The 27490-nt window shown below is 38.5% G+C and overlaps 1 protein-coding gene and 1 long non-coding RNA gene across 2 annotated transcripts in view; both read right to left on the bottom strand.

Moving 5' to 3' along the window:
- The window catches only part of LOC139971512 (potassium channel, subfamily K, member 16-like), a 23121-nt gene extending 12181 nt beyond the window's left edge, over window positions 1-10940 (bottom strand). Inside the window, exon 1 of the mRNA XM_071978062.1 lies at window positions 9228-10940. Coding sequence (XP_071834163.1) covers window positions 9228-9543 — 316 coding nt within the window. The 5' untranslated portion in view covers window positions 9544-10940. The remainder of the gene's footprint in view (window positions 1-9227) is intronic.
- Window positions 10941-18960: 8020 nt separating this feature from the next.
- Window positions 18961-26258, bottom strand: LOC139971083 (uncharacterized). Its single transcript, XR_011794313.1, has 2 exons — window positions 25030-26258; window positions 18961-19419 (listed from the first exon to the last, which is right to left on the bottom strand). It is a non-coding gene; the product is annotated as an uncharacterized lncRNA (long non-coding RNA).
- Window positions 26259-27490: the final 1232 nt, after the last annotated feature.

Genomic DNA, 27490 nt, shown 5'->3' with positions numbered 1-27490 from the left:
TACAAAATGCAGACAGTTATGAAACGTGATACCTTGTTATCTTTTATCTGGACCTGAGATGTCCATCGCTGCTAATATATGTATACTGTGTTGTGGGTATTGACCGTAGCTGCATGTACTGACTGTGCACTAGTGTCTAATTACCGACGGTAGCAATTGCTGTGTGTGTGTATTCTGGGATTGATGGTAGTGTCTAACACTTCTGTTACACCTCATTCGAAACTAGGTCAGATAACCGGCATGAGACGTTTCTTTGTGCGCGAGTCTTCACACCCTTTAAAGGAACGGGAGTCTCACCATGCAACTTAGAACTGAGTTACAGAGTGTAACTAACTCTTGCCATACAAGTACGTATAACCCTTATTGTGGTTTAATACAGATTTATAACACATAGCCTATATAAATATTCAACGAAAACAGACTCTTTATCTGTGTCAGATGTAATAGGGTGCAAAGTACTTCAAATTGTGGTCTTTCTGAGTCCAAATCCATGATATCTTATTCTTGCTTTCTTTTTTTCCTTTTATTTTGCTCATGAATATTTCAATTCCAAATCCCGCAAAGAAAATTAAGCTCCACTTCGAAGCGGAACTTAAAATATATCTTACAGTCATAGGATAAAACAAGAATTTAACACAAACGTATAGGCCTATATATATTTATGTATTTTATATAAGTTTGATATCAGAGCTGTAGACTTACCTTGTAAGTTCATGAGTAATAACGTAATACCAGAAAATATGCACAAAAAATATGAATTATGAATTACTTTTCGTTGAGCTGTAAAGCTGGACAGATCGGGTTTTAAACTTCTCTGGATAAAGTCGATAGTACTTTATTTTTATAAACCGAAAATGTATTTAGTATGATAGCCTATATGACGGCTTACAAAATTTAACATTTCCGGCAAAAACAAACGTAACTATTTTTTCACTAGTTTTTTCGATAGAAGTTTCATTATTAATATGACGAAAATAAGGAAAACACTTTTAAACGCTGCCTTCTGATTTTAATAGTTTCTTTAGTTGCATATAGGAAAATGCACAATCACTAATATTACATTCATCTATAGAGGTAATGGTTCATATCTGTTGTGAGAGCAACGGTCAGTGATAAGCCTATATTCACAGTGCTGCTGAAAACACATTAAAACATAGGATATATACGCTGCATACTCGCCGTTGATAGGACACACACGCATACACACATACGCACAAAACTCATTGAAATCATTCATATACAGACAATATCATGATATATCTTCTATAGGTTATATAGTTTAGTATACTATAGTGTTATTTTCACGATCAGTTTCAATACAAAGTACCTTTTTCGCGTATCTGATCCAATTGTTATCAGTATTTACACAAACTCGAAGTTGCGACGTTTTAGTATAGGAGAAAGGGAAAATGATTGAAATAGCGGCCTGTCTAGGATCGGAAATGTAAAGTTTAAAAAGGTGTATGTCGTAACATCGAACCGGGTGGCGGAATATGTCACCTTTACAAAGGTGGATATTGTAACATCGAACCAGACTGGCGGAAGATGTCACCTTTACAAAGGTGGATGTCGTAACATCGAACCAGGGTGGCGGAAGATGTCACCATTACAAAGGTGGATGTCGTAACATCGAACCCGGTTGGCGGAAGATGTCACCTTTACAAAGGTGGATGTCGTAACATCGAACCGGGTGGCGGAAGATGTACCTTTACAAAGGTGGATGTCGTAACATCGAACCAGGTGGCGGAAGATGTAACCTTTGAAGGTGCATGTCGTAACATCGAACCGGTTGGCGGAAGATGTCACCTTTACAAAGGTGGATGTCGTAACATCGAACCCGGCTGGCGGAAGATGTCACCTTTACAAAGGTGGATGTCGTAACATCGAACCGGGTGGCGGAAGATGTCACCTTCACGAAGGTGGATGTCGTAACATCGAACTGGGTGGCGGAAGATGTCACCTTCACGAAGGTGGATGTCGTAACATCGAACCAGGGTGGCGGAAGATATAACCTATATAAAGGTGTATGTCTTAACATCGAACCAGGGTGGCGGAAGTTGGTATAATCAAGACTTTGATTTGAGGGGGGAAACCAAAATGGTAACTCAATGGTATCCGACAAAACGGGATCCTTCGTGAATTCTGTATCACACTTTTTCTTTTCAAATTCCAGTATGTTTTATTTATTTGTGTCAACAAAATGGCATGCACTATTTTAAGCCTCCAAAATGAGCTGGCAAAAGTGGTTAATTCGATTGCAGTAAAATTATAACCTACCAAGCCCAGTGGCGTGGCCAAGGGGGGGCCAGGGGGGCACGTGCCCCCCTGGAAAACCTAGTGCCCCCCCCCATCTGAGATTTGGGTTGGTAAAAATATATATATATATTTTGTTATATTCAACTCCCATCATCTGAGTTGGTTTTTCAACAAAGGACAAAGAAGCACAGTAATTCGTATTTTCTTCAAATGAGCTGCGAAAAAATGAAAAAGTTTATCCTTGAACGTCGGGTATCGAAGTCGTAACCCGCGCCATCACAACATGTGTCGATATTTACATTGAATGTGTCAGTACTCACGCCATACCAGCGGATATACACGCCCACTTCGCGAGCTACATGACTGTGAGAAGGGAGGGTACTGCAATATGTTGCCTTGGTCTGAGGTTGACAGGTTAGGAGCTGACGAAATGTGAGAATGTGAGGGTCCGCAGGCACCACACTTGCCTATATTTGTGGACCCATATATTAACCCTGTTGTGTAGGGGGTGCAGAGGTCATTTGAGGTCAGATGCTTGTAGGAACAAATGGCGAATGTTCACACCTGCATACTAAGCCATACTCGATGTGTGATCAAACTTTGGATTGCATGGTGAGATCCATGATAGGAGCCAATAACGATGCTGGAACCTGTTACATCTTAATAGATAATGGGCGAAAACGAGAAGGACAAGAAAGGAGTCGGGGGTCATGCACACATTAATTCAACAAATGTAGGTTCTATTGATATAGGGTTAGGCATAATATCGACAAATATCTTCTGCAAAATTCTGCGCCTTGTTAAAATCATTACCTCAAAAATAGCAATTTCTGGAGATATCTTCAGATCGAATTTAGCATCAAATGTGGCAGCATTTTGCATCTAGCCCATCCTCCGTATGCGAAAATTTTCCAAAGGGGAGGGGGCAGTGGCGGCGGAACCGGGGGAGCTTGGGGGCTCAGCCCCCCCCCAATGAAAAAGTTGAGGGGCAAATGCATGATAAGCCCCCCCCCCCAATATTTACCAAGGCTCCGAAGCGTGCATCTGCCCATTTTTCAATGCATACTTGTCGATCTGTCCGATGCACACGTATACTTTATAGGTGTAATAATTTTAGTAAATGCTGGGGGGACCCTCGGCCCGTCCCCTGGCTATAGACCACATTGTCACCCCAACCGCGTCTTCACGCCCCTTGAAAAGTGGAAGCAGTGAGTGTGAGTACCGGTAAGCGCAACACAACTTCGTCTTAGGCCAATGACTTGCTTCATTTCAGCCAGTTCTCCAACATCTCCTTACTACACTCAAAAACGTCCTTGCGAGTACACTACGAGTAATAGCTACTCTCTTAAAACACTATCGAATATACAAATTACAATGTTTTTACAGACTTTTACGTGCAATCTGAGAAATTGCAGGCTTGAGACCCATATTTTAGGGCTAGGTATTAGCAGCATAAAACACTCGGGAAGTGCCGTTTCCGGCCATCTGGGGGTTGAAAAACCCAAAATTTTCTTGTACGCTCCGCGCCAACCGATGGTGGCGCTCCGCTTAGATAGTCTCTACACATTAGCCCCCCAACCCAATATTTTCCCGTTCCGCCGCGCCTGGAGGGGGCACCCCCTCCCCTTAGACCCCTCCCCTAGGACGGCGGTCCGTATCCACCTAAGTGCCCCCCATCAAATGCTGGTGCCCCCCCTGTGCCCCCCAGACTGAAAAGTCTGGTGACGCCACTGACCAAGCCCATACAAGTTATTGTTAATGTTTCTTATCTAACTATATTGATTGATTTTTCAATCAAGTATAACTTGGAATATAAGCTAATATAGTTATATTGAAGCTTAATAGGCCTATATATAATGTAAGCACACGTGCACCTATGCAATGATGTAACAAACAGTGCAGGGGCGTCAATAATGGGGGCAAGGGGGCACGTCCCTCCTAGCTGCCCCTCCCTACCCACCTCCCGGAGATTTTCACTTCCTAAATGAGAAAAGGGCCTACGATAGTGTGAACGCCTATAGACAGTATGCGCTATTTCAGTTAGTTTTAGCGAAATGTTCATTTCATTGTAGTATTGTAGGAATGGCGTTCAAAAAGATCACACGGTACTGTTTAAGAAAAGTCACCCAAGAAAGAGCCTAGGCACTAAACAGCAAACAACCGAACGACTGATCCGCTCTCAACCCAAATCCCCTAGCATCGAGACTGTGACGGTGTGATCATCATCAGGTGTGTATCACGATTCTCATACAAGGGGAACATAATGCTACACATGAATTCAGCCCAAAATTGCCATTTCCAGCAATTTGGGAGGCATTTTTGGCAAAAAGTTTTCTTGCTACGCTACGCACCAACTGATGGTGGCGCTCCGCTTAGAAAGTGTCATCATAGTCCCTTTTGGGAAATACCCCCCTCCACCCCCCCCCCCCCAACAAAAAATTTCTTTAAAAAATGGCCCTGATAGATTCACACATCGAGGCATCACAATGTAGCATTTAGACGGTACATAATATTTTCTTTGTTCCTCAACTGCCACCCTAGGGATCCTACCCAGGCTACGGCCATGAAGTATCTTCATTTTATAGATTTTTATATTTCCGATAAAGTGAATGTATCCAGATATCAAACGGTGCTTTTGAAATCTACTTAAGATACCATATGTGTGCATGTTGTAGACATCTGTTTAACAAAATGATTTTATTCTTGTATGCAAAGTTTAAGAATGTTCCCATTTTTTGTTTAAGTTTCAATTTTATTAATCATGATAAAGGCTCTAAGTTACACCCGGATGTTAAATAGGTAATCTTTCTGTATTTAAGTCAGATGTGATTTTTGTTAAAATATATTTATAACTGACATATCAATTCAGGGATCAAACAAAAGCAAACTTGAAGATTTCTAGATGTGAGTCCGCCCCCTGTGCCCCAATGGGAGCTTCGTCCTGGACCCCATCAGTCCCTAACCCGATAAAGTCTTTGCGCCAAGGCGCTCGTGTTGTGCGCTATGCGCACACTCCTCCAGTTTTACCCATGTATGTATGTATGTATGTATACTAGATCCTCCTGCAAGCAGGAACTCGCGACGAAGCCTCATTGGCTTATCAAAGCCGCAAGCTGACCGAAGTCAGTCTCTTACAAGGGCGTAGGAACCGGGGGGCTGGGGGGGCGCCAGCCCCCCAGTGAAAAATGTGGAGGGGCGGAAGTATCATTCCGCCCCCCCGCTTCGCAAGTCAGAAAACCCCTTTTTCATTTCCAAATGAGAAAGAAAATCTCATTTGGAGCACCAAATTGCATCTAAGGCCAGGTGAAAATACAAAATTAAGCTTACAAAATGGAGTGGGTGTTGAAGTGTGCTATATTGCACCAAATTGCATCTGAGGCCACCTGGAAATGCAAAAAAATTCCAATGGGGAGGGGGACACCCCCTCCCCTTAGACCCCTTCCCCAGGCCGGCCATCCGTCTTCAGCCCCCCCCACTCAAAAGTACCTTCCTACGCCACTGGTCTCTTACATTCATATTTAACGTCCATGATTATGAATTGTTAATTGTCAACAACTCTGTAACTGGACGACATACATTAATCTGGGAGAGACTCGAACCGGGGACCTTATGATTGAAAGGCACCGGAGTTAATGTTCAGTCGTTTATGTCCGCCACGTCCCCACTTACCCCCCCCCCCCTCCCCCTTGCAAACAGCTTATTATTTCGGCCATTTGTATACTCTGCGTATTAAAACTACACTCAAACTCGACAGCAAAATAATCATCACCCAGTAAAAATGTTTATTTAACAAATTTTATGAGCTGAATTCTTTTGAACGTATCGCGCGTCTTCCGCGAAAATATATGTAAGCATACATACATGCGGTACGAAAATTTAGACTTGTATAGAACCAGAACAGATGTCTAATATTTTGTAGGGTCGTTGAGAACAAATAAAAATACGGCAAATATACATAAATATCTTACATTCAAATATCAGACCATATATGCCTATAATATAATTTATAGCTAACAACATGCTGCCATTGGTTGACATGTTTATGGAGATAAATCTTATATAGGCTTGAATATAACTAGGCAATCATAATTGTTTGAGACTGTGGAGAAACATTTAGACGTCTAATACTTAAATGGGATTCATAAAAAAGAAGCAAAAGGCTTGAAGTAAGCATCGTTGCATGATATCATCATCTAATTACAGTCTGCCTATAATTGCTCAGTGTTTCTGTGAGGATGTATGTAGTATACAGATTGGCGCACAACTGCTGGTATAAATGCTCATCGCAATGTGTATAATACGTGACATCTGACTGCTTGATACTACTCAAGTACCATCCATAGTCATGGTCAGGTCATGGAGTGACTGAAAGATCTTTTCATTAACCTTTAAATCTGCTGGAGCTGTCAAGGCCTAGGTAACCCCTCCAAAACAAAAAGGGTGGCAGTAACAATGTGTCCTTGAATAGTAGTAGTATACGTGGCCTTTTACAGAAGCATCTACAGCATGATATAGACTTTACATCAGGGGCCTATCCATGATTTTAGAAAATAGGGGGTGTTGTCCTGGGGACGTATACTAAACCGACTCCCGTCTAGGAGGTCTTTGGTGGTTCCCCTAGATTCAAATTGTCAGATGTAAACTATAACGCAATCCAAGGCATATTTAGGCAATAAATAGTTATTTATTTGTATATAATTAGGTCTACACGCAAGGCTGTGCACGAAAAAATACTTTTTGACTTTTGTGGGTTATGCAAAGGGCGGAGGAGTGGGGGGGGGGGGGGGTTGTATACCCCAATATCCCATGCATTCACTGTTTCAAGAGTCTGTGTTGACCGATAACCAAGTGCTATCAATGTATTTTTACCTTTTAGTGGTAAAATGTTCTACGAATTCATGCATGCATTCGTTTACAAAGAATCTTAGTATTTATTATTCAAATAGCTAATAAATTATACTTAAAACTGTATTTTCTGGAGTTTTGCTATGTTTCAGACCATTTGATCTTGTGTATTAATACATTGATGTTATTTGTTTCTTTCGGTTTTCTTTTCCTTTTTGGAGGAGTGGATCTACTCGTTAAGCCTATTAAAGTTTTTTTACCACTTTCTTTCTCATCGTGAAGTGAATAAAATTAGATTTATTGTATAAAAGTATACATATTCAACCTACTAAATTATATGTTTATTGAGAAAAATACAAAATAAATGAAATGAAATGAAAAAATGAAAAAGACTTTCTTTTTTTCCATCAAAATTCCATGGGTGGATAGTGGAGGAGAATTCGGTCGCGGTAACATTTGTCAGTATATGTAGTTCGCTCTTTCATATTTCTATTTCTATAAACAATATAACATGACACATGTAGCTTCAGAGGCTAAACGTTTGGTTTCTCTCTGTATATATAGTTTGATTTATGGTACCAGTGCATGTAAACTTGTGACAGATTGTCACAAAATTAGGGGGAAAAACATCCAAATTAATATAGAGAGAGAGAGATTTATATACCCCAAGACTGTTCAGAAATTACCCGGTACATTAAAAATGTGTGAATGTAAACTTCTGAAATTTCAAGTTTACTAATGTTACAAATTTAATCTCTGTATGATATATGTAAAATCGGGTAAACTGATGTGGCCATTATCAAAGCAGTTTCTGGTCTTGCGGGCCGCATGGCCCCTACGCCCTCATGCGCAAAGCGTTTACAAATTATTTATTGTTCAAACTTTGATTGTTTGCATTTTATTTATAATCGGGTAGACTTATACTGTGTGTACCCAAGTTTACGCATGCAGTGTCTTTATGTAGTTGGCTGGATTAATTGGCTTCCGCATTCTGTACCCCCTGGATCCCACCAAGGGCCCTAAACGGACCCCTGGACCCTTATTCCTATAAAGGCGTTCATCCACAGTTGGATGCATATATGATGAAATGGGTGCAAACAAACTTTCTTTTTTGACAATTACTATGGAGTGCGAAAATTTGGACAGATGAAGGAACCACTGCTTTCGAGAAACGCTTTTCAAACTTCATAGCAATTTACAACCCATGCAGTGTTGATGACGTCATTGTGCCCAACTACTAGGTAGCTTATGAGTTAAAAAACTGTTTTATAATTACAAATTAATTGTGTTTGTTTTAGCTTGCCAAATACTTCATATTTTTATCCTTCTTCATTTGCTATATTATTTGCTTCCTTATCTTCTAAAGGGGAGATGCAATATATCTTCCTGTTTTTTTTTCATAGTTTTCATAGCAGGAAAATACATCACCCCGTCTGCGTGGGTTGAAAGGCTTTTCTCGAAACAATAATAAAAAAGAACGTCATTGCGCCTAAGTAGGCCACTGTGTAGGCTTATCCAATGTTTTTAACTTTGGCTGTATATTGTGACTAATTTAATAACGGTATCAATTTTTTTTTTTTTTTGGAAAAGCGCGAGTTTCTTTGAAGTTGACATTTATAGACTATTTCCATACCCTTACTGGAAGCCATCTTAATTGAAAATTAATGAACCTATCAGGAATAAGACAGGCTATGGCTGCTTGATCATTGAAACACAATGTATTGAATATATTGATTTGCACTAGTTATTTACGAACATTGCTTTTATAACAAATTCTTTCATATATTTCCCTATTTACGAATTCATGCTTATGCATTCAAGATTCCTTTCGACTCAACTTTGTCGCCCCGACACTCTGTTACATTAGCCTAGAGACAGGCAAAGCTCCCACCCTCCCTCCCCTTACCTTTCAAGAAAGGCAAGGTATTTTAAAAAGGTAACGTTATTCAGCGTTATATTGATTATTTCAATAGCAAAATAAACTAACTCATGAACTATAAATTTAAAGTTGTATATAATGACTGAAACAAAAACCTGTAAAATTCAACGTAAAAAGAATGCATTTATGTTTCATTTTTTTGGGGGGGGGGAGGGAGAGTTGGGGTGTGGGAAGGGATTTCACTTACCTATAGTGGTTATCACCGTCGCTGAAAAGAACAATGAATTGGCCCAGCTCCATTTATGAGACACTGGATTGGTGTCATTAACCAACTCCCAATTAATATTATCTTGCCAGTAGTCATACGAATTCCGAGCAATCTGTACAAACTTTTCTGTCGTGACACAGGGGTATTCTCGTAAAAAATCGTCATGAAAATCCTTGGCTTTCGCAGTAATCTCTTTTTGAATTCCTTCTTCTAAAATATTAAAAAGAATGGCTCCAAGACAAAGATAAAAAACAAAACATATCAAAAGAAGAATGAATCTCTTCCACGGCTTCATTGTCTGTTCGCTCGTTTGTTTGTTTATTTGTCTGTTTGTCTGTTTGTTTACCTGTGTCTCTGTTTGTGTTATGCGATTAACTGTCTCTCTGTCAGAGATTCAGAGGATACCAAAGGCTCATTGAAAACTTGACATCATGAAAATAATCAAATTGCACTGTCATCGCAAATAATATTAATAATAGTAATAATAATACCCAACTGGTCATGTGTGATCAAAGATTCTTATAGAGTTCGAAAAATCTCAAAATGTTCTTTATACGCTTTCACGAACCAAAGTTTTCATTTAAACCAAATCAAACGTCACACCGCGAATTGTATATGTGGTAAGGCCGTATTATCGCAAACAAAAATGGTGGCACGGTAAAAATTAATAATAATTGCTGCACCCAGACATTTAAGAAAATGTTAAGAACCGATACTTAAAGACAATATTTAGGATTTGTGAAACGTCATCACATTATGAGCATCCTTGTGGTCACAGGATAAATGGAAATATTGATATTTGATGTAATAGCCGATCATCCATGCAGAGATTAAAAAACTGATCCTCAAATTTCGGATGTCAATGTTTCCATATTTCGATTAATTTGTTTGCTTTCAAATGTCTTCAATTATTTTCTAATAATTGTTAGATTAATGGTAATATTAAAATATCCTCAAAAAATTCACTTTAACACTGATAAATTTAAATACCAAGAAAGTTCACACAAAACTGTTCACCTTTTTTCCCCTCCTTCTTCCTGCAACCGTAGTAACAGTTATAGTTATAAGACACAAAAAATTGAATCAATTTTCCTTCCAACTCAAATATGATATTTCGTTTTCCTTGTTAATAGCTACATCTTTCACGTAGATCTACAGTCTATGTATTACTAAAACGAAAACAAAATAGTGAAAGCAATTAACACAACGTTATAAATAACAGCAAAATCATCGAGAGAAGAACCGATGGCTAAGACTGAGGGTAACACAATGATATCATCTTCTTTCACACATATGACTTCGAGACTGTGTAGCGGCTAGCACGGCTATAATATTAATCAGTAAAGACGGCGTATCTTATAACAAACTCAGTACAATTATCAAGAAGTTGCGTCACTTTTTCTGTCTTCCTCTGCTTTTGACACCTTCCTTGTGATACACACTCCAAATTTTAAAATATATATAATAATGATAAATTGTGCTGATTCTATAGCACGGCGAAGAAACTTATAAGGATCGATTTCGATTTGTTTTGTTCAATGATTTCTTGCCAGTGTCCTGTGATTGTCCATGCAACGTTTGAGCGTGTGTGTGGTAATAACATTTCGCTGTACCTTATCTCAAAAGATACAATGTAATATATTGGCTCTCTTACGAGCTCAGTTTAGTATACAGGAGATTGCACTTGGGTGTCGCTTGTTTCTTTATAAGACTGTTGATTTGGGATGTTATGAGATACTGTTATGTTTTAAAGCTATTAGTCGTGCAAGTGTAACTGGGCATAGATAGTTAATTAATTCAAGGTTATAGTTAATTTATCCCTTTGCTTGTGTGTTTGTGTGTTGTTCGTTTGGTTGGTTGTTCTTTAAATTTGTAATGGGATGATGGTACGTTTTATGAAAAGTCACTTAAAGGGTGTGAAGACTCGCGCACAAAGAAACGTCTCATACCGGAACTCTGATCTAGTTTCGAATGAGGTGTAACAGAAGTGTTAGACACCACCATCGATCCCAGAAAATACACACACAGCTTGCTACCGTCGGTAATTAGACACTAGTGTACAGTCAATACATACAGCTACGGTCATTACCCACAACACAGTGTACATAGCAACGTGGACATCTCAGGTCTAGATAACAGATAACAAGGTATCACGTTTCATTACTGTCTGCATTTTGTGGCGACAAGAAGAAAACGTCATTTGCAAGCAACGGAAAGTTAACTTTTTCAGAGCGCGGCACGCGGTTTGGGGTGAGTCTTCAAAGTCCAGGTGCGTATCCAGGGGGGGACGTTGGGGGCGCGCGCCCCCCGGGTAAGGAAAAGAGGAGAGAAAAAAAAGAGAAGAAAAAAGGGAAAAGGAGGGGAAAAAAGAAAAGGAGGAGAGGAAGGAAGGGAAAAGAAAAAGAAAAAAGAGAGAAAAAGGAGAAAAGGAGGGAGTAGAAGATAGCCAAGACCTCAGGAAGAGAAAGATCCCTATTATATACACAACTCCATTTTTGACGTTTCCGTTTTTCCTCTCTCACTAATGTACTTGAACTCGACCGAGTCGTCGGGGAACATAACGCATTTCGGGAAGGGGGCGACCGCCCCCCGAGCAAATTTTCTTTATGACATCGCTAGTAATTTCAAAATAGACAATGCTTAGATGCAACTTACAAGGCCTGGGAAGTGTCATTTCCAGCGATCTGGGAGGCATTTTCGGCCAAAATTTTTCTTGTACGCTTCGCGCCAACTCATGGTGGCGCTTCGCTTAGATAGTTTGCCTGCAGGCTTCGCCCTCCCTTGGCAATTACTCGCTACACGCCTGTTCGAATTTGTAAAGCAAAGAGCAGATATAACATCATATCAATGAGCATTGAAATGCATGTTCCACGATGTACAGCCTCAAAAACTGTCAATGTGTGTAGTCAAAGGCGTAGGAGCCAGATTGGATTTGGGGGCTGTAATGACTTGCCCGAAAAAAAAGCCAAAATTTTTCGCGCGCATAGCGCGCATTCAACATGTCGATGCCAATATCATATAGGCAAGATCGGTCATTACATCAAATGGCATCGTGTACCGCACGGTCCGTCAAAGTTGCACAGTATACCGCCGGATGCTAATGTAAACAACCAAATGTCTTATGTAGATGGAGAAAAACCATACAGATCCATTTATGTCAAAACTCTCTTTTACAAAGGTAATGTCGGCCAAGCTTACAACTTTATTTCAATTACCAAGGAGATCATTTAAAGCTATTCATTGCTATTTATTTTTCTTTCAGTAGGTGCCCAAAAAAAATGGGAAAACAATTGGGGGGGGGCTGCAGCCCCCGCCTCCTACGGGACCTACGCCTATGAGTGAAGTGTTCGGTTTCGATATACCTGATATTGGAAATATCTCCTATTTTTCTGTTCCTTCAACCAAGTTTTGTAAAAGCCGTTATAAGAGGTTGCAATATTTATACACCAAGAAATTAACTGTGTCGGAATTTTCCAAAATTTCCTCACCAACATTCTTCATCATACTTTCCTCTACTCGTTCAATGTTCACCTGTCTGTTAGGGGTTCAAGGAGGTTTTTCTATATTGCTTGTCTATAGATTGAATTTTCTGCAACATTATGGGTATGTTTTCAAGTCATTTTATTCACGAGAAAAGTCAATTTTCAAATTCTCAACAAGTAATGGGCTTAAAACCTTGAAAAGTGGGGCTTTCGGATATTGTGGGCCGTGACGTAGAATCACCTACAAAAGCAATCATCCATAGGACATGCAATCAGGTCGAACATGATGTGTGACTGCTAACAATCTTCAAAAAGGTTATGGATGGAAAAAACTTTTGGGAAATACTTGGTTCTCAGGCAAAAGTCTACATCTGGTTGCTCATTTTCATGCCCGAGAAGTGCCATTTCCGGTGATCTGGGGGGTATCAAAACCAGAAATTTTCTTGTACGCTCAGCGCCAACCGATGGTGGCGCTCCGCTTAGATAGTAATTCGCGCCCCCCCGGGTTAGAAAATCCTGGATACGCGCCTGAAGTCTGTACACGGAAACCAAACGACTGAACTGATCCGATCTCAATACCAGTCCCTTGTCATCGAGACTAACCGTATCATCATGACGATGTAACGTTAAATGTGTATCACGAGTCCCTTGGTAAGGGAATAGACACCACATAATATTAGCCAAACCGCCGAAATGCGACGAAATGATGATGTTAGCCAAATATGAAAACTAATATAAGGATTGACAGATTTAATGATCTCATTTCTCTACATGTAATGTATAGACAGTTGAGATATTGTACTTGACCCCACATCAGAAATGTACGTGTGTGCGTAAGTGATTGGGTCTGCGTGTGCGTGAATGAGCATAAACGTGTGTCGCGAACTCCTCCTAGACCGTTAGTCCGATCAAGTTCAAACTTGATGGGTAGGTGCCTGATCACGTAAACTCGTGCCTGCGTGGTTAAGACTTCATAGGTCAAATGTCTATATCGTTACATTATTACATTATTGTTACATTTTCATATATGATATCTTTAAATACATACATATACAGATTTAAGTTATACATCGCTACACATATTCATAGGCCTATACAGATATTTTTATATATCGTTACATATTCATACACAGATATATCGTTACATATTCATGTCGTTGCCGTAGATGTGTCATATAGATGTGTAAAATCTTCAGAAAGCCCGGTGCATTGAAAAACAAAGATCAACATTATAGCAAACGATTCACTTTTTTACGACATATTTCAATGGTATGGGACTGACGCTACCCTTCCTTTAATGGGGGAAACATTACAGCACAGTAATTTGTCAGCCATACATCCCCTCCCCCAGCCCCACCCCACTTCATCACCAGACAGACGTAAGGCCCAAATGAGTGCTTGTTCTACGTAACATCTTATCAACTAGTTTCGTATATATGATATGGCACATAAAAATAAAAATATTAAATTGGTCACATTCGATGTTAACGGTCCGACACGGAGTCACACTATGTTAAATGTTCCTGTCTTATAATAACATAGTAGAGGTTCCATGTTTTTCAATATTTTGACCATAACCGTATAGTCACAGTTCTCATTTGCGACAGTAATCGGTCCACTCCGCTGCGTTAGCATAAACGAATAAAACAAGATAACATTCGATTTAGTTCAAGGCGTGATTGACAATTTGTGTAAACATCTTCATCGAAACGGAAAGAGTTTACATAAACAGGCCAACCATGTACAACACCATCGTACAGATGACATGCTATTTAACATTTGCATAAACTTTCCTCTGCTTAATTTTGGATCCCCCACATATATACTACCACCCCACCACCACCACCCCCCTCTCCGGCTCTTCCTTTCTGCGGAACATTTGGCCATGCAGTCTACATTTATAGCACACCTTCGCTGTTACTATGAAACACTTGAATACCGTGGCTAGTTATAACATGTTATATTTCACATATGAAACATCCAATCAGCAGAAATTTCTTTTTGTAATCCTCTGTCCAATGTCGAATGGAAATAGTCTCTCATTGATATTGTATACTTGGGCAGAACATGGTATACTGATCACTTGCTTTAAGATTTACAGTAGTTACTGTAATCTCTGATGTGTCAATCGGATGTCACTTCAGTATAACGTTATCAAAGATGATCTAGGTTTACGGATCATCCAAAGATTATTTCTAGCTTTGATTAACGAGAAACTCCAGCTTTGATGATTTTTATTATTGATATAGCAGAGGTGTAGGAGAGTATTTCGGATGGGGACGGGCTAAACAGTTATTAGTTGGGGTAGGTGAGGGGGTTGTGAGGGGGTATGTAAAGGGGTAGATGAGGGGCTAGGTGAGGGGGTAGGTGAGGGGGTAGGTAAGGGGTAGGTGAGGGGTGGGTGAGGCGTAGGTGAGGGGTAGGTGAGGGGGTAGGTGAGGGGGTAGATGAGGGGCTAGGTGAGGGGGTAGGTGATGGGTAGGTGAGGGATAGGTGTGGGGTTAGGTGAGGGGTAGGTGAGGGGGTAGGTGAGGGGTAGGTAAGGAGGAGAACCGCCGAATGTTGCAGCATATCAGATATATGTCCTTGTATTTCTCTTTTTCTTTGTCTTGAAGTTTTACCAACATATCGAACGGGACCGTGATGGATAAAATCCCTTGCCCTACTCTCCTCTCTAAGAAACAATGACACCATATTGACAGATTTGCCTAAATAGCAGATTGGGATTATGATCAACTATATACAAATATATATGTATCACCTAGCAGTTTTCCTGCAGTAAACAAATGGACACAACTGTAGTCTGACTGACTGTTTTGTACGATTATGAAATATCTTGTTTTAATTTTATAAACCTTATACTAATAGGTAGCAAATGAAAACCCACTAAGAACATTATAACGCATAAACAACATTAGCATTTCATTTATTAACGATAGAAACTGATTCATTTTGTGATACGGCCGGAGAGTGTGGTTAATATCTCTTAATGACCATGGTATTAAAAGATGAAAATTGCTATCATCATATATGCTTCTAAATATTGAAGTATATTAAATTAAACATAAAAATTCATATTGGGCACGAACCTTTGCGTACAGATACTCAATCAAACAATTAGGAGCGCTAGAATTAGAGACCGGTCATGACGCGCACAGTTTAACACGCTTAAAGGAATAATTCATAAAAGACGATTTATGAACAAAACGATAGCACGATCGACCACGATCTGTAACTAATGAACCAATAAATGGACTTATCAATCAAATAACACACATGGGATGACTATCTATCATTTTTTTTAAGCTTTAACGACAATTACAAACATTGTATCAGTAACAACATGCGTCTGAGTATGCATGCGGGTGCATGACCCTTGGTATATGTGCATTCGTTTGTGTGTGGTGGGTAAACCCACCCCTCTCACTACCCTGCTGCTCCTCCTCCTCCCCTTGTTTACAAACATATTATCTCAAGGAAGGGGAATTTCGCGGAAGTCATATAGGCCTTTAGCGGTCACAATACAAAAGCATTTTTATCGCGAAATCTCATGAAAAGGTAACCGTCAATCAAAATGCGTTCTTGACGGTATATGCATGCCACATCACGCCTATGCCATTTAAAGTAGGACATTGTCAAACATACTTGCACTGTGATGTTGCTTTCAGATGGGTGCTAAAACATAACAAACTAATATCTAGGCCAAATAAGAGATTATCGTAGATAATCTGATCACTAAGCATTTCTGAAGTATTTTCGTTATTGCATACGCTTGTTTTCCTCTTTTCAGGTTGTTTTTATATTATCTGGAAGAAAATAAGCAAATTTATCCCCTTTTCCCCCTTTATTTTTGGTTACGCACAGCATTGTTGTCACAGTGTATCGAATGGAAGGTATTCTACACTGATTTATCCATGACACTAACTGGTGAATGTGAAATTACACATCTAAAAGTGGTATATATCAGGTTGATAATTCAAATATTTAAAATCGATATAAATATAACCATCTGGGTTATCTTGTTCTTGTCTCCGATCTACATGGAGTCGGCTATTACTGCTTTGCATTATCAATGGCCATATCATTATCAATGGCCATTTGTTTGGCTATTACTGCTTTGCATTATCAATGGCCATATCATTATCAATGGCCATGTGTTTGGCTATTACTGCTTTGCATTATCTGGAAAAAAATAAGCAAATTAATCCGTTTTCCTTTTTTTGGCGACTCACAGCATTGTTGTCACAGTGTATCGAATGGATGGTATTGTACACTGACTTATCTGTGACACTGACAGGTGAATGTGAAATTACTCATCTCGGTGGTAATCAGGTTGGATAAATCAAATATTTAAAATCGATATAAATATAACCATCTCGGTTATCATGTTCTTGTCTCCGATCTTCATTGAGTCTTTTATCGTGGCTATTACTGCTTTGAAAGATATAAGCCATCAGCTATTAAATTATTAACACACAGTACGATTTGAATGGTGTCATGATGCAAAGGTAAATATTCTACCAAAAGAAGTAGCTTTCATTTTATTATTAATAATTGAACAATATTCTTCAAACAAAGAAAGAAAACAGGTTAATAAAGCACAGAACTCAAAGCCATATAAAAAACAATTAAAAATTTAGCTTCTCTTGAGGAGTATTTTTCAGCTTAAAAAGAAACATAAGCTTCTTGCATTTTTCCTTCTTCTATTTTTCGTGTAAATACCATGATCTTGTTCTCAATTCTGTGAAGAAATATGCATTTATTAAATAACCCGTTTATTATCTTCGTAATATGAAATGTTATCGGGATTTATTATTTGCCAGCAATGGTTGTTCGTATGCAATGTGATAAATCATTTGATCAGTGGTGGAGCGTCCATACAGTCAGGGGGCGTATGCCCCCCCCCCCCCAGACGGACTGAAATGGACTGCTGGGGCCCTTTCAGCTATTACCACTTTTTACTTATTCGCGATTATTGACTTTTTTATTGCGCTCTCATCTACCTATTGACATTTGTCACATTTTGTTGGCGATGACACCTATTTATTCTTCGATTTATCTGCAAATTAGCAAGGCCCGGAAAGGGTCATTTCCGGCGATCTAGGGAGTATCTTTACTCAAAAAAAATCTGTACGCTCCGCGGCAACCTGTGGTGGCGCTCCGCTTAGATAAAGTCGAAAGCGCCCATACAGACCATTCTCGCCCCCTCTGACCAATACCCCTAGCTCTGCCACTGCATTTGATATATTTATGGATTATTTTATTCATGGAAGCATATGATTGATTGATATACTGGCGTAATAAAACCTCTAGTAATTGAGGCCAAATAACATCTACCTATTGCACATGCATTGCAACCAATGAGAGATACGTTTTACTAATCAGTGATGCTGTTTTGGTCACTCGCCATCGAATTCAAGTGAAGAACAAATTAAATGAATAAGTATCGTAACGGAAATCAAACTCTACACATGACATGGCCAAACATAAACGTTTCTAAATTTAGAAGACTATGGGGGGCGGTGAGGGGGATATGTAGGAAAATGTTAATCCCCCAATTTGAACGCACGTAACAAATGAGTTCACGTTCTATCGTACGTGATTAGGGGACATCATCTCTGAATCAATATGTAATAAGTATAACTCCAACGTTAAGATAAAGCACATAACACATATATACTACTGGTGTCAATTCTGCAATTATGATCTTATCTTGTATTTAGGCATAGCTCCCTCTCTTTTGTTGATCTGGTTCCGATCCATCGATAACTACATGTATTTGGTAACTCCTCCGGTGGCGTGAAAAGTAATAAAACGTTCACATAATCATGTGAGGAATTTGCTACAAAGTGTTATCAAATTAATCACTTCCATTTCTACTTAGTTGCAGAGCTTGACATATGAAGTCTGGGACGAGAAGAAAACCCTAACCACAGTCTCCACCATACCGACCCCTCAAACCTCCTCACCCCCCTCCCCCTCCCACAAAAAAAAAGGAATGATCAGTCATAATCACAACTCTATATACGTTACCAATTGCAAAAGAAAAGTTCTTCATTTTCGACAGAGTCTACGAGGGCGGATACAGGGAGCCACAACACCCCCTCCCCCTCTCCCTCCCCCTCCCCCTCCCCCTTGTCTGAAACGTTTTCGCCTCTAAAAAATTACTATCTCCAAAGAATTGCAATTTTGGCACAAAGCAAGGTACACAGTGAAAACTTATACCACCGTCTGTTTTCTTAGTTCTTACTTTTTTAGCGATATTTACTAATGTATCGCTACATATTTCCGTAGTCATTTCGGTAGGCTACCGATCCTATACATCGTCCACTAGTCTTAGCCTACCAAATGACATGGCCAAGTTTAAAATTAGGATACTATTCATAGATATAATTAACTGTGTGTCTCTCTGTTTCTTTGTTCTTTTTCTTCTTTTTCTTCTTCTTTCGTTCTTTCTTTCTTCTTTTTAACATTCGTCACCTAAATTCGTTGGTGTCAGATTCTGGAATTGCAGGTAACGGAGTCAGTTGGAATGACTTTCGTTCACGTTTCCGTTTAACGAAGTTGACAAGGTAACGGGTGAGGGCAGCAGAGATGATTAAAAGCAGTATAAAAACGCCAACAACCACACAGACGATATATTGAAATAAGTACATAGCAGTATAGGCGGTAGAGTGGTACTGGTATATCTACATGGAGAAGAAAAGAAGCTGTTGCAGATGAATCGTATAGACAATAACTTTGATACGAAATTACAAACTGCAAAAACAGTTTAGCCGAACAACGTGTAACTCTATTATTTTATTTTATTATTTTATTAACTTTATTCGTAACCAGGGGTCCTGTCACTGGTAAACCAGTGTTCTCCCCAGGATCCCTGCACATATAAAACATACAAAATATAACAAACAGAACACATAAATAAATACAGAAGATATAGATATAAAAATATAAAAAATATAAAAAAATAAAAATAAAAAAATAAAAAATATATATATATAAAAATAAAAATCTAATTCGATTTCAAAGATTCCAGAAAGCCAGGCCATTTTTAATTGCACATTTTAGTTTATTTTTAAAGGTATCAGTGTTATTGCACATACGAATATGCCGAGGCAGTGCATTCCATTGATTAACCCCATGGCAAGTTTGACGACGTCTCCCCCAAATAGTGTTGGAATGTGGGAGGCAGAAACCACCAGAGGTAGAAGCTCTTGTGGCAGATTCACTCGAGGAGACATGGGCATACTTGTCACAGAGATAGTCAGGAGCAGCTGCTATGTGGATTTTATGCATAAAAACCTGACGGTGATAATTCCATCTTTGCTCTATAGGGATCCAGGATAGAGCTGAGAGAACATCAGCTGTAGGTGCAGTCCTAGGAAGATCTAGAATAATTCGACCTGCTCTTCCTTGCAGAGATACCAGACATTTTTTATACTTGGCACAGGTGTTAGACCAGGTACAACTAGCATAATCAAAGTGGGGGCTTATCAAACTATTGTACACCATAATCCTGTATTTGTGTGGAAGATACTTCTTAACCCTCCCAAGTATCCCAAGACGGCAGGATATTTTCTTGCAAATCATAGATAAATGGTCTTTGAAAGTTAAGGTACTGTCCAAAAGCACCCCAAGGTACCTAAAAACATGAACCTGTTCTATATCATGTGAGTCATAATGGAGAATGAGAGGGTCAGCTCTCTTCATCATGGTTGGTGTGCCAAAAAGCATACTTTTGGTCTTTTTTACATTCAAAGTCAATTTGTTTTTGACCAGCCACTTGCCAATCAGAATAAGATCTGTAGAGAGAACCTGCTGTATTTCACTTATTTTCTCAGAGCTATAAATAACAGCTGTGTCATCTGCATATAAAATTGCCTGGCCTTCACTTGTGGCAGATGGAAGATCATTTATGTATATAGAGAATAGTAATGGCCCAATGATAGATCCCTGTGGAACGCCAAATGCAATTCCCATCATATCTGAATACTGGTTCTCAATCTGAACAATTTGGTATCTGCCCGCAAGATAAGAGCCGAACCAATCCAATGCAGAGTCAACAACTCCATATGACCGAAGTTTGTCAAGCAAGATGTCATGATCAACTGTATCAAAAGCTTTTTTAAAGTCAAGGAACAAGATGCCAGTGTAGTTCTTTCTTCCACAGGCACCGTCCATGTTTGACAAAATATCATCAACCACATAGCTGAGAGCCGTAGTAGTGGAGTAACCAGGTCTGAAGCCTGATTGCCATTTGTTAAGGATCTTGTTACTAGTTAGATACTGATACAGTTGATCATGAACAACTCTTTCCAAGATTTTTGACACAACTGGCAGAACTGAAATAGGTCTATAATTGTCGACCTGACTGCGTGTCCCATCTTTGAAAACTGGTGAGACCTTGGCAGTCTTCCAGTCAGAAGGGAAAACCCCATGAGAGAGTGAGAAGTTGATGATATAAGTAAGAGAAGGAGCAATATGGGAGGCAGATAGCCTCAACAAACGAGCACTTATGTTGTCAAGGCCAGTGGCTTTCCCGGCAGACAGGCCCTTTAGTTGCTTCTCAATCGAGTCAATGCTAACTGTCTGGAACCGGAAATTACATAAAGTATCATTTGTGGAAGGAGTGTGGGGTCTAGAATCGAATTTACTAGCTAGCTCACTTCCAATGTTAGCGAAAAAATTGTTGAAGACATTAGCAATTTCACACTTGTCATTAACAACAATACCAATATGGTCAATATAATGTCAATATGATGACTTGATGTGTCACAGTCCAAGCCAAAGTTCAAGTGCTGTCGTATAATGTATCTGTAAAGCTAATATTCCGGTTTTCAACTATTCAACTTTATAATGAAATAAATGTAAGGCTGGAATACTCCTCTAAGTCTAAATATGATGATAACATCGGTAATTCAGTACAAGCTTTAATGTTAATGTCAATCCATGTTTTATATAACTTCTAATAACTCACACGAAGTATATTGTTTTACCGCTCAATAAGCAAAGGAGCAACCTTGAATGGCATTAAACATCATTTTTCCATGCCAAATCTGTAAAATACTTTAAACCTGTCATTCGAGGCCATCAAATTCAGGCGCGTAGCGAGGAATTTGCCAAGAGAGGGGCGAAACTGTAGGCAAACTTTCAGAGCCGTAGATACGGCATTGCAAACTATCTAAGCGTAGCGCCACCATGAGTTGGCACGGAGCGTACAAGAAAAGTTTGGCTGAAAATGCCTCCCAGGTCGCTGGAAATGGCACTTCCCAGGCCTTGTAAGTTGCATCTTAACATTTTCTCCTTGAAATTACTAGCGATATCATAAAAACATACAAAAAAATATGCTCAAGGAGGGGGGGTGGCTGTCCCATTCGCCCCCCCCTCCCTTGGCTATACGCGCCTGATCAAATTTATATGTTTTCTAAATTAATTTGGTGTTGCATCTGAGGAACTGACGTTATGATCTGTGTATTAGACCATTACATAGTCCAGTCACTTTAAAGCCTCTATCTATACACCCAATCTCGACGATCTAAACAGGGAGTCGTTATGGAATATAACCACAACAACTCCCTGATCTAAACAATCTTTTTCATATACTACTGTGTAATAAATAATCACGCTATCATGACGATGGACTTTTTGACACCTTTTTCATCGTGTAGCACAGGATTTGATCACATAGAAGCTACTTCCGGCTTTGTCGCCTGCAGCAATTTAACATCATCTTAACCTCAGGCAATGAAGTGACCAATGAACTTTTTTCAGATTGTTAAAATTGTTTCAATAAAAACAATATAAAAAAATTACATATAACTGTGAACCACTTCACAGGGTATATGGTTGCGGAATGGAAAGCGAAAGGAACCTTCAACTTATTTTCATAAAAAATTATAGGCAAACTTGGTTCCACGAAACAGTGTGTTGCTGCTCAATCTGTATACTGCTGGGACGTACGAAAGCATATTGCACGTTTAACAAGGATTTCAAGGTGCCAAGAATTTGAAATGCGGCTTTAACTGAACAAAATGTACAACTCGTAGGATAATTATAACCGATTTTTTTTTATCGATCAGTATTTGATTACCGATAGACTGCGCCTGTCCTTTGGCATGTCACTAGCAGTGATACTGACGGGCAATAGCATAAGGCTTGCCTACCCTAGCAACAAGTTAACTACATATAGTATTACTATAGTATCACTATAAAGTCCTCGTTGTGGCAAAGCTACTGTTGTAACTAGGCCTAGGATGTTTGTCCAATTGCTAGGATATGAAAGTAGAATTCAACTCCAGTAATGGTGCACGATAACAAACTTTGTTGGGGCCGAGATGAAAGTCTGCTCTTGCTGTTTGTCAGGTATATAGGCCTAACTGATTTGAAATTGCTAAGAAAGAAACCTAAGATGCAACCCGATAGAGTACTTATTTTACCTTCCAAGCAAATGACGATAAAGATTAAAATGTTTGTGGTAAACGTATGCATCCTTGTTCAGGATATGAAGTGATAAACTGTAGTTCATGACAACTTAAAGTATGCATGATATATGAGTCACCATGCATCACCGAGGAGATCTGAAAGTTACGATATGGAGAATAATTTCAAAATTCAAACAGAATGCTATATTACAGAAAAAAGAGGCTGCTTGGTAAGTACAACCATGTACAGTGGCAGACGGCTAAAAATGCGGCTGCAATGCACGTTATAGGCCTACATCTATGATGGTGCCTTGGTCCATTGTAACTTTAATATTCTTCAATAAAGGCATGCACATTGTAAACAATTAGAAACAGCATGTCAATCATTGTCAAGCGAAATATTTCAAAAAAAGGCAAGCCTATAACTATTTTATTGGGGGCGGAGGAGGGGGGGGCGGAGTTGGATATTTTTAGAGAGGTTATCTATTTCTTCTTCCATATTGACTTTTATTTTGCAAGTATAGGCCTATATACATGGTTCCACTTGTACAATCTGATACGTCTATTGAAAATAGTCAGAAAGTACACAGAGAAGTAGTATGTCATATTCAAAATTGTTTTGCAGATATGATATGAGTGGGTTTTGACCTACTTTCCGCAAGCACCTGCAGCAATAACGGCATATTGTTTGTTTCTTTACTGTGATCTATACCTTTCAGTTAAAACAATACAGCAATTTTGCGAAGATCTTTCACTGAGCTTCAGCTTTTGTATAGACTAAGTTTGCCATAAAAACTGTTCAAGAATGCTAAAAAAAAGGTTTCACCTCAACATGGCTTTGCGGTGTATATCAGTCTTCATCATTCACTGAGCATTTATCTAAGGTGGCTGTATGGCTCGATTTGACTGTTAACCCCTTCCCTAGCAGTCCGGAAGCAAGGCTGGGGCCCAGGGGAATGTCCCCTCCACTTTCAGACTAGTGTTCTCCACCCGGACCCCTTAATTTGTTCAACAATCATGTGCACACAAATTCACAAGTTACATGAGTAATGTGCCCCTCCATTAATTATTGGTGCCCCTCCATACATTGTTGGTGCCCCTCCTACTCGGAGAACAAGCTCCGCAGGGGCTCAAACATTTCTGTAAAGCCGTCTCTTCAACATTTCAGCACAAGATTGTACAACACAAAGAACAACTGTGTAAGCATTAGCTATAAATATTTGTGAGTTGTAAATTCATTTTGACTAGTATAGTTTTCCCCCAAAATTCGAGCTATGCGCCTGATTGATGATTGAGCCATCTGCTCAAATAACACGGAACATAATGACATTGTCTGCATTTGTAATTCGCTTCTTCTCTGCGTATGTGTACATTATATGTGTACATTTCTGTGATGTGTAGCCTACAGAGGCCAATGTATTTTTTACGCGCATGCGCCCGATTGACATTTTGAATGGACCATATGCTCACAAACACGGTATACACAATAACATTGTCTGCATTTGTAATTCGATTCTTCTCTTCTGTGAATGGGCTAATTAATTTTATTTGACACAAAGTTTACCAAACCAATTCCCTTTTACTCAAAATAATATTTTATTGATCAAACTAAGCTTAATGACATTTTTTTTGACCAAATTCAATTTGGAAATTTCATGACTCACAAGCTTTTTGCTGATATCAAAATAAAGAAAGAAAAAGAAAATATCAAAAGAAAGATTTCGGAAACTTTGATAGGTAATTAACTCCATAGCTTTATGATTAATAAATCAATATACATTGAACACTAACAACTATACTCTCATTTCTTGAAGAACACGTACAGTTCATAACTATATATTTGATATGGTTTTAGTAAAATTACAGGGATAGACTTACCTCGAATGAACTTGTGTAAGATACGGCCTGTTACGACGGTTTTTGCAGGTTTAAAGCATTTTTATTTTCTCGATGATCCTCCAAACCTTATAAGTTATTTGTTAAAAACCTCAACTTTTTTGTCTGCAGTATATACAGTGAATAATATAACCTATATGAAGTTACGCGTTATTTGCAAACAGTAACCTTCCATATACTATATCCTACATTAAGTCTAGCCTATTGTGATAATGATGACCATATATACTTCGCTTTCTCTATCTGTACTTTTCCTTTCTATTCTTGTAATAATTAATTTAAAGTTGTTCTCCTATCGCATTATTCGAATAAACCACTTATACCTCGTATATATGGTATACCGATAGAGTATATTATACATTAGCACTGGTATCAGCTGTAACTGTGTAAATAACATACACACAATAGTTTACACTATTTATTCTCAAAACGACACAATAACATATTCTGACATACGTTATATATAACTATATATATACTGGCAAGCTGCAGTCCGAGCGGGGTCGCACAAATTTGTTTGACGTCAATGACTTTTGAAGTCAGTGTGTCGGCGTACCTATCCTTTAATAGCTTTTGTACTAATAACACTTAATCTGGAAGTATATTGTATTGGTACAACAAGAATACATGTCGCCTGCCCCAAATGTACAAGTTTCATTTGTGAAGTGATTCGAAGAGAAACATGTTTAAGTGGACTATATCCATTGTACGACGCGGGAATAAAGGGGTGACACTTGACTAGTTCAAGTATGGGAGGGGCACTTTGTTTGCTCAAAATTATAAGGATGTTCATGAGATCCATCATAGCCTATGAGACGTACGACAGGAATGCCAATTCACACCAATGGAATAACTGTGGCTGAGTGGTACGGACTTTGGTCAGTGTCACAAAGGTCCAGGGGAGGGGGGAAGGGTCTCCCAAAATGGCGACAACGGTCTTATAGCTTGTAGCGGATTTTATTTTTCTTGTGTGTTGATCCTTATTAATTTAGTATATATCTGTCATACCTCTTGCAATTTATTCATATCACGTATCAGCATGTACTTAGGAATAATATCAACATATTAAGATTAAGAAATGAGCATGCCAATCATTATATGCGTTTCCTAATAATTAATTGTGTAGTGAGCAAACCTGTCTATATTTGCAGTATATACTAACAAGTGTATAGCCTAAATGAAAAACCTTAGATGTCATGTGACTTTTGTACCATTCAGTGGGAGGCAGGCTTTAATCGAGCCAACCGTTATGTTATATATATATATATATATATATATATATATATATATATATATATATATATATATATATATATATATATATATATATATATATATATATATATATATATATATATATATATATATATATATAAATAAATATATATATATATATGTATATATATATATATATATATATATATATATATATATGCTATATATCATAAATATATAATTGTGCTCGTTGCACGATAATGTACACTATCCCACTCTGTAGATTCTCTTTTATATACGTCATCTTCGTGTCTCGACATTGACAAATTCCTGACGATCTCTTGTGGAAATATTTACCATAATAAACAGCTAGTTAATTACTCTATCAAACACATCCTTGTTGAAAAACAAGTTTGCAAGTTCATATCTTATATAATCATATATACTTACAAGTCTCATAAAGAAAAATATCTTAAGAGTTTTGATGAATGCATGGAAGCTCTGCTTGAAGAGCCTGAGTATAAGCATGGATGTAAAACAGATATAAACTGAGATAGTATGGAGATACGGTTGGTCTGTTGCTAGGGGAACAGTAACCTCATCGAAAGTACCGATGGTGCAAACAAGCTTACTAATATCACACGGCTGCTCTTTGTTCTATGCGTTGTTTCCTATTCCGTAATTAAAGGAAAGCTTATGGGCTTACGTAGCTTAACATTATTAAAAATGATGGATGTATGTAACCTCGAAATAAAAAAATAAATAACCGATGGACAGTGACTTGCCGAGTTAACGTTTCGTAACCAATAATTATTTTAGGTTAATTAACGAAATATGACAAAATTCGGGCTTCCTACAGCTTAGTCAAGTCGTAGACACCCGGTGGGGGGGGGGGGATAACTGTAAAGGCCACGAATTTTTCGACAATTCAGAATTTTCTCCTTGAATGTTCAAAATGAATCCGATGAACTATGATGACTTTGCAATTAGGATCAAAATCATACCGGAAAGTCCCTTAAATTAAAAAATTACCATGATCAAAGCTCTCCATTTTCATTCTCTTAATTTATATCCTTTTATCCTTTAACCCAAACCAATCGCATCCGTTTATTTATTTTATTTCATTTACTCTTTTTTGCCGTCTGTCTGTTGGTTATAAACTATGACAGGAAGGAAGATTTACATATCCACTTGTGTCCCGTCTAGATGGCATCGTATCATTTTTCTT

The sequence above is a fragment of the Apostichopus japonicus genome, chromosome 8 (genome assembly GCF_037975245.1).
Source record: "Apostichopus japonicus isolate 1M-3 chromosome 8, ASM3797524v1, whole genome shotgun sequence".
Lineage (NCBI taxonomy): Eukaryota > Metazoa > Echinodermata > Holothuroidea > Aspidochirotida > Stichopodidae > Apostichopus > Apostichopus japonicus.
The sequence above is the reverse complement of the archived record's forward strand: the minus strand, read 5'-3'. Positions and strand labels throughout refer to the sequence as shown.